Source organism: Sinocyclocheilus rhinocerous, unplaced genomic scaffold, assembly GCF_001515625.1.
Source record: "Sinocyclocheilus rhinocerous isolate Xijiao unplaced genomic scaffold, SAMN03320098_v1.1 scaffold77, whole genome shotgun sequence".
In the NCBI taxonomy this organism is placed as follows: Eukaryota; Metazoa; Chordata; class Actinopteri; order Cypriniformes; family Cyprinidae; genus Sinocyclocheilus; species Sinocyclocheilus rhinocerous.
The window spans coordinates 186,198-195,174 of NW_015635045.1; the positions used below are offsets into that span (position 1 = coordinate 186,198).

Sequence of the window (8,977 nt, forward strand, 5' to 3'; positions counted from 1 at the left end):
GCTTCACAACATAATGTATGTGTTATTACATTATTATTACTTTTGAAGATTTTACTTTAAGTGATTATTTGATGACAGCAGAGGTAAACGAAATTTCAAAATAGGGGAAATATTCAATACTGACTGATGCCAATAGATTCAATAAATAAACTCATATGGTACTGTAGATATGCATACCAATCTTCTCACATAAATTAGAGTAATTTTAATAAGCAGAACAAAACACTGCGAGCCAACAGAAGGATTTCAACAAACATGCATGAGGTGAGAGTGTCATAGAAGGATGCGTACGTCCTCCAGTCCTTGAGAGAATATTGAATTCTTACTTGTGTCTGTCCATGACCTAAAACATTATAGATTATGGATTATGAGAGATGCCACAGGTCATATCACAGAATATAAAATCTCCTGACAAGTGAATAAATATGGTGTTGCTTTCCAGCACCTTGGGGAATTTTGCACAGAGTGTGTTCTTGCATGTGTGTGTCTGCATCCATCAATCTTCTGAATTCTCCTTAATAATTCAACACACCCTCTCTCATTCTCTCTCTCTCTCTCTCTCTCTCTCTCACACACACACACACACACACATTTCCACCTGTCTTAGGAGATAGTCTTATGTCCACCATCTGATCTAAAACAGGTTGAGTTTCTCATAATGAAAAAAGACCAAACAATTACAGCATATCTATAAAAGCTACATGGAAAACTCACAGGACGCACATACTGTACCAGATCATCAAACACTTCTTTACAAACACTAAAATTAAAATGCATATGTGCAAGTTATTTCTGCAGACTATCCTTTCACAAAAGTGCCAGATAAAAGGAGAACCAGCATTCCATCAGTATTTCACAAGATCTTACCAGCATAATACTGACAGGCATTAATATAAAACCTCTAATTTTATTAATTAAAAGGTCTGATCCTGAAAGGCAGATCCAACTGACTGAAGCTCATTTACATTGTAAAAAGCATTTATATTCATTCAATCACATTTATAAAACCATTCTCGACTCATACTGATAAAGCTTCTTTGAAAAGTGCAACCCATTAACTAAAAGAGCGGCTCATTCAACAGATGATTCATTCTCTCATTCATCTGCACAGGTAATCATTTACACATTCTTCAAGCAGTATTAAGTCCACCACAAACACTATATTTATGGAATGAAAGGGAGAAAATAGCAAGCAGAGGAAAGCAATGCTTGAGAGTATCTCCTGAGACCATAGATAGCCATGCGGTTACCTGTGTTCAGAATGAGAAAGCCATGTGAGATACAGTTAGAGATGAAGAGACGGGGTAAAAAAACAGAACTGGGTCTTACCTGAAAGAAAAGCAAGGGAAAAGGAGAGAGAGGAAAGGAGGAGAGGAGGAAGCATGATGCGTGTTGCTCTGAGAGACAAGTGAGTGTGTATCTCCTAGGCTGCTATTGCTGATCTGAGCAATGGAGACACACACACACACACACAGAGAGAGAGAGAGAGAGAGAGAGAAACTCACATCTATATCACACAGATAGCACTTGGACATGGAAACATACTCTCTGCCAAACCAGCATGATTCCTAACACACACTCACACGCGTGTGCTTGCGTAGGGAAAACCATGCTCTGTTTATTATTTAAGGTGTCCTGTTGCTACTTTGCTGTTAAGACTTTGTAAGGTAGGGAGTCTTTTTAATGTTGACAACAGAAATGTGCATGTGTATATTTATTTATGTAAGAGGCAGAAACACTAAGGTTGTCTTTTATTTATTATAAATTGCAAAAACTACAGTACTATATGGTGAAGATCTCTCTAAATTAGCAGAAATCACTGACTGGAAATCCAGAAAATTTGCACCGTCAAAGTTAGCTGTGTGTAATGAGAAATCATACTTAAGCAAAATTACAAAAACAAATACAAATAATAAAAAATAAAGTAAAATAACATAAATTAGGAGCGTTGAGTAAAACAATAAAGCGTCAAATAATAAATAAGTAATATAACGTTAATTACGCAATTAAGCGAGATAAAGTAAAAATGAGGAATAAAATTAGATGGGTAATGACGAGGAGTATTTGTTGAGTGATTCTCTCAAGATGAGGGTTAGACATTGTTACCAAATTAAAAAGTCACTTGTTACAAGGATAAAGTAAACATAACTTCCAAGTAGCTGGACTAATGGGTAACCTACAATATAGCCATGTAATACAGAGATGTGTCCTCACAGAGGCCATATTATTTATATAGCAGGGGTGTCCAAACTCGGTCCTGGAGGGCCAGTGTCCTGCAGAGTTTAGCTCCAACTTGCGGTTGTGGCGAAGGGATACAGCAATAACCGGAAGCTAACAATAAATTGAATTTTCTACCTATTAGATTGTGTTTTATTAACGTCTACACCTACCGCAACCCTAAGCCTACCCCTTACAATAATGCAAAAATGGTAATTATTGTTGTACACTGTGAGAAAAATTATGTTATATTGATGTGCGCATGCCCAGTAGTTTTTGCTGTATGCCATCTATCCTTAACCCCAACTTGCCTCAACACACCTGCCTGGAAGTTTCTCGTATGCCTAGAAAGACCTTGATTAGTTTGTTTAGTGTTGGTTGGAGCTAAACTCTGCAGGACACCGGCCCTCCAGGACCATGTTCATACATGGCCCTAGATTATGGAATGCTCTGCCTACGGCTATCAAGGAATGCCTCACCCTTAAATTGTTTCAAGAAATTATTAAATTTCTCACTTTGAGTGTGAAAAGGACTCTTTATTATATAAATATAAATATATAGCTATTATTAGTAGTAGTAGTAGTAGTAGTAGTAGCAGTAGTAGTAGCATAACAAATGATAAATAATTCACTGTATCAGCGAAAACGCCTTCTCTCATCGTTAGAATGCACTTTAATCTGTGTTTTATTGTTATGTCATGACCAGTGTTGGGGGTAACGCATTACAAGTAACGCGAGTAACGTAATCAGATTACTTTTTATGGAGTAACGCAATATTGTAATGCATTACTTTTAATAGTAACTTTCCCCAACACTGGTCATGACTCATATCCAGTTTACAGACTGTCACAGAAGATTTTCCGCACACGATTCTAGTACTTTTTAACATCCACAGCGCCATCTAGAGGAAACCAGGCCAAAGATGCGCGGATCTCCCTAACGTCACAGAACCGTGCGACGTCATCACCGGGCGACAACAGGGGAGTAAACAAGCCTGAAAACACGTTCTGAATGTAAAAAGAAAGTAAACGAAAATTAAATATGCCCAAAGTGGTGTCTCGGAGTGTGGTGTGCTCGGACACTCGTGACAGGGAGGAGTATGATGACGGGGAGAAACCCCTGCACGTGTATTACTGCCTGTGTGGCCAGATGGTCCTTGTTCTGGGTGAGTAGCCCAAGTTTCAACAGTCATGATCGCAGCCGTCCAGTAAATCATTGTTTACATTCAGCGAATAGTCACCAGCTATCAGACTAACTGAAGTTTAAGAAATCATCGTGTTTCCAGTGCCTAATATGGTCTCGTCCCATGTTCACTTTTAGCGATAAGACAAAATTGAACGCTTGCGGTGTGGACAGCGTCACCGATTATAACGGGAGCTTTCTAGATTCATCTTTCTCTCTCTCTCTCTCTCTCTCTGTGTGTGTGTATCAGCAGATTACAGCTTCACCCACTGTGCAAAAGGTGTGACAGTTAGCAGACCCCCTATGTATATACACGTTGGCCTACAGGCCTTGATCACTATCAGCACTTCTGTGCCTTCAGGAATGCCAAATGGCCCTTTTGTTACTGAAGATAGGTTTGGGACAGGAAAGCAGAAGTCTTTGATCATTTTCAACCCTACAATATAAAACAAACATACCATCAAACAGTCTACATCAGACAACATCATATTAAACATTTCTGATGCACGACAACTTATGCACTTTTGACAGGTACAGGTAAGACTGAACTGTACCAACTGGCAAAAGGTCGCTCCAATTTAAACTAAGAGCTAAAGAAAAACTGTCATTAGACAGCTGATGAAAGCTGCTTAAAAGGATTCTGACTAGAACCAGAAAATCTGAACGTGTCACACCTGTCCTCGGGTCTTTATTTTGGCTTCCAGTTTTATTTAGAATTTAATATTATTACTCCTTTATAAATCACTCAATGGTGTCGGGCCTCAATACATTGCAGAAATGCTTATTGAATATAAAACAGACAATTCAGATCATTAGGATTTATTTATTTTTATTTATTTATTTAGTCATTTAGCAGACGCTTTTATCCAAAGCGACTTACAAATGAGGACAATAAAAGCAGTCAAAACTAACAAAAGAGCAACAATATATAAGTGCAAATGACAAGTCTCGGTTAGCCTAACGCAGTACACGTAGCAAGGTGTGTATATAATATATATATAAATATTATACACACACACACATATACACACACACGCACAAAGAAAAACAAGTAGATAGAATAGAAAAAAATAGAAAGCTAGTGTTTGTTTTTTTTTGTTTTGTTTTTTTAAAAAAATAAAAAAGAAGATAAATATAGATAAAGTAGAATTAAAATAGAATAGAAAGTGTTAGAGTTAGAGGGTCAAATAAAGGTAACAAGTCAGTTAGAAATACAAAGGGTGCACTCAAAATAAGGGGAGTCTGCTTTTAGCTATTATGCCACTCACAGTTGGAACCAGTTTCCAGAAGAGATCAGATGCGCTGAAACAGTAGCCATATTTAAATGCAGACTCAAAACGCATCTGTTTAACTGTACATTTACTAAATGAGCACTGTGCTACGTCCAACTGATTGCACTATTTCTTTTATGTAACCTCTTTTTTTATTCTTAATTTTTAAAATTCATTATTAGAAATAAGATCGCGTGGGTGTTTGAATCGAGATTGCGACCTTTTAACGATTAATCGTGCAGCTGTATTATAAATCAGTTATCATATTGCTTCTTTCAAATAGAAATGACTCTTTTTTTGGTTCAGTAAATGATTCAATCATGACTCATTCATAAAGACAGTCACTTGTCGCCACCTACTGGCGTAACAGTGTGACACTTGAAAGGGTCACTGAAAGAATCTTTTTTTTAACTGATTCAGATGATTCAAATAAATGGTTTGAATCAAATCCCTAACACTGTTCAGATTTGTCCTCTAACCTCACTGTGTTATCCTCACACATATGTGCCTGCACCTGAACTCAGTTGAATGTGTGAACAGGGAAGTGCTTTTAGAGCAGGCGGACTGATATTTCACACAACAGGGCTTTGTCCCACTCAGCCTCACTTATGCTGTGAATATTGTTGGATAGGTGTTGTTATTTTTTTTAATCGCCTGGCACTTCAAAATGTGTTGTCCTCTCTTTTGGCCTGTGGACGTGATATGAGATGCTCAGGTTTTATGGGCATCCCAAAGCACAGGAGCATCTGTGTCATCTGAGTCCTGTTCCAGAATCTGTCTAAATGTCAAACTCTTGCATTCAGCAGATATACACTTGGTTTAATATAAGTATTATTTTATGGTTTAGTCTAGGCTGGCAACCAAAATATTGTTTCTTAAAGGGTTAGTTCACCCAAAAATGAAAATTCTGTCATTAATTACTCACCCTCATGTCGTTCCAAACCTGTAAGACCTTTATTTATCTTCGGAACACAAATTAAGATATTTTTGTTTAAATCCGAAAGCTTTCTGACCCTCCATAGACAGCAACACAACTGAAATGTTCCCAGGCTCAGAAACGTAACTTGCTACGTTTCTGGACCTGGGAACATTTCAGTTGTGTTACCCCAACAAGGGGTAATTACCACCGTGTGTGTGTGTGTGTGTGTGTGTGTGCATGTATTTATGTACCTATGTATTACATATGACATATATAATAATGTGCCACAGAATGTGATTAATTACTGTAATTAATACATTTATTAATAATATTTTTATAATATAGTAATAAAATTGCATTGATATATAAATTAGTTATGTGTTATATTAATCTCACTGCATGGTATCCTGAGGTAAAAAAATCCCTTTGAGATGTACAGATACGTCATGAATTGATGACTTGTTTTTCCTTGTGATCACTGCCTTTTCCAGTTATCTTCACCTCATCAAGAGTGTGATAATGAGAAATAACATATTTAGTTGAAATATAATGAGAAGCTACGGATAATTATCATGCTATGTTTCTGCTTTTCATTCATATGGTGTTATTCATATGATTTCCTTCTAGAAATGAAATGAGTGTGATTAAACTTGCTCTCTGTGCTATTTATGTTCATTAAATTGGTTGGAAATTAAATGTCATGAAGCTGAATCATTTTAAAGTGTCCGAACCTGAATGACTTTCTTTCTTCTGTGAAACTTTTTGTCCGAACAGTGGAAATCAGTGGTCATCAAAACAGTTCAGCATTCTTAAAAATATCTTCTTTTGTGTTATGTAAAAGAAAGTAAGTCATACAGCTTTGCAATGATGTGAGGGTGAATAAATAATGACGGAATTGTTTGGTAAAATGTCGTCTTAGCTACATTATGGTGAATTTCAACTAAATGTAACTTAGATTTCATTCAATACAGCTTTGTGTACAATCAGTACAGACTAATATTGCAGACATCTGAATGTTCTGGATGATATGTACGAGGAAAGGTCAGTGAGATCATACTGGTCAATAAGTCATCACCTTTCTGCTTTACAAGAGTAGGCTTTGTCTGTTGGCTCTGCAGTGTGTGTGCTTTGTGTGAGAAGTAAAGAGAGAGATAATTAAGCCCACGTGTTCTATTTTTAGACTGTCAGATAGAGAAATTACCCATGAGACCACGGGACAAAGCCAGAGTGATTGATGCAGCAAAACACGCCCACAAGTTCTGCAACGTGGAGGATGATGAGACGGTGTACTTGAAAAGGTGTGTGTTTGTCTGTACGTTTGTGTTGAAGTTGTTCATTGAGACATTGATTAAGATTCACTAACCGCTGTATGTCTCTCTGCAGGTCAGAGGGCATCGAAAGACAGTTTCGCAAAAAATGTGGGAAGTAAGTAAGCCCGCATTCTCATTTCACAATGCACAGAAGATACAGCAGGCATACAGAATGCGTGATATTAAACTGTCTACAGCATGAAGTGTGTTACATACAAACACAATTATACATCACTTGGTTATAGCATACAGTTTATTCAGTAATAACTTATTACAAGCCACGGCTCTCTGGAATACTTGAATTTGATTAGTCAGTCGCACCATTCTGTGGCCAATATTTCATATTGGCTAATGGCCAAACTTTACCATACACTACCATTCAAAAGTTTGGTACATTAAATTTTTTTTTTTTAATTAGTGTTTTTATTCAGCAAGGATGCATAAAATTTATCAAAAACCATTGATGATAATAATAAATGTTTGCACCAAATCAGCATATTAGAATGATTTCTGAAGAATCATGTGACACTAAAGAAAAGTCAATTTTGCCATCACAGGAAAAATAAATAGCCTACATTTTAAAGTATGTTAAAATAGAAGACATTTATTTTAAATTGTAGTAATATAATTACTTGAAATTGTCATTTTTCACAATATTTCAGTTTTTACTGTATTTTTGGTAAATGCAGCCTTGGTGAGCATAGGAGGCTTCTTTTAAAATATTCAAAAATCTCGCAACCCCAAACTTTTGAACAGAAGTGTAATAAAATGATTGAATCAATATTCCGTGTCCATTTATTTATTTATTTGGTTAACAGGTTTGTAATATACTGTATAATGTAGTCATAAATAATCCCCTTCAGGATGATGCATAATTTATGACTCAGTCATGAAAACCGTGGTCTTTTCCAGTCATATTATCTCCTGTCCTTAAATAAGCATGCACAACAGTCAGTCCCAAGTTTCTTGTGTCAACATGACGACTCTGTCATGCTGTGCCCAAGAGGCTGACGTCAAGGCTTAGAGAGAATGATTGCAGCAGTGGCAGTTTGCTTGTGAAATGTGCTAATTATGTGTGATCTCAGAATTTTTAGCAAGTTTGATTACTGTCTGAGTCAGCTAATCTGACTTTTCTCAAAAATCAACACTGAAAGTGTCTCTTAATGTGTTTTTTAAACTTTTTTTTGTGTTCTGTGTAGGTGTGGTCTGTTCTTGTTCTATCAGCATCAGATGAAAAGCACTCCAGTGACGTTCATCGTGGATGGAGCGCTGGTGAAGTTCGGCCAGGGATTTGGCAACACAAGCGTATACAGCCAGAAACAAGAGACGCCGAAGAAAGTCAGGGTAAGACACCACGTTTTTATTCGAAAAGATGTGAGAGAATTGCAGAATATGAGGTGAACAAGTTTGTGTAATATGCATTTGTATGCATTGTAGGTTATGATGACAAAACGCACCAAAGACATGGGCAAGTTCAGCTCTGTTACTGTTTCAACGATCGATGAAGAAGAGGAAGAGATTGAAGCGGTGAGTTTAAGTTCATCAGCTGCCTATCTGGCCTGACTCATCCCTTACATCATCTCTCTTTGTTGAAGAGCTGTGATTGATTGTGATTGGGTTATCCTACAGCGGGAGGTGGCGGATTCCTATGCCCAGAATGCCAAAGTGATTGAGAAACAGCTGGAGAGGAAAGGAATGAGCAAGAGACGACTTCAGGAACTGGTAAGAGCACACACAGGAAGATGAAAGAAAAGGCAATGTGCATTCATGCTTCCGGCAGATTGAAACTTTAATATAGTCTGCACAGCTAATGAATTTAGAGTTTGAGATGACAGAGACCCCTCAAACACACACACACTCTTAATCTTATTTACCTTGGCAGCTCTTTAAAGTGGGTTGGTTAAGCAGCTGAAGGCTTGTATTTGATTATCTTAAAAAGTGTGGAGATAAGCACACACAAGTTCTTGAGTCGCACTGTAAACACCCTTTAGGCCAGTCTGAAGCCAGGTCATGAACACAGATTGAGGCCCTTTTTCACCTGCTATTAAAAACTGTACTGTAAAACAGCAAGAAAACTTG

General features: G+C 37.2%; 1 protein-coding gene across 1 annotated transcript; it reads left to right on the forward strand.

Moving 5' to 3' along the window:
• Positions 1-3,154: 3,154 nt before the first annotated feature.
• On the forward strand, positions 3,155-8,644 carry LOC107746415 (UPF0428 protein CXorf56 homolog). The gene is made up of 6 exons (XM_016560637.1): positions 3,155-3,381; positions 6,769-6,886; positions 6,972-7,013; positions 8,098-8,242; positions 8,336-8,425; positions 8,528-8,644. The coding sequence occupies exons 1-6, from the start codon at positions 3,258-3,260 to the stop codon at positions 8,642-8,644; spliced, it is 636 nt and encodes a 211-aa protein (XP_016416123.1). The 5' UTR covers positions 3,155-3,257.
• Positions 8,645-8,977: the final 333 nt, after the last annotated feature.

Bases quoted from the DNA above. Each gene is read 5' to 3' on its own strand.
- LOC107746415 (XM_016560637.1), top strand. From the start codon at position 3,258: ATGCCCAAAGTGGTGTCTCGGAGTGTGGTGTGCTCGGACACTCGTGAC. The intron at 7,014-8,097 runs GTAAGTAAGCCC...TGTTCTGTGTAG, and splicing joins TTTCGCAAAAAATGTGGGAA to GTGTGGTCTGTTCTTGTTCT. The intron at 8,426-8,527 runs GTGAGTTTAAGT...GTTATCCTACAG, and splicing joins AAGAGGAAGAGATTGAAGCG to CGGGAGGTGGCGGATTCCTA.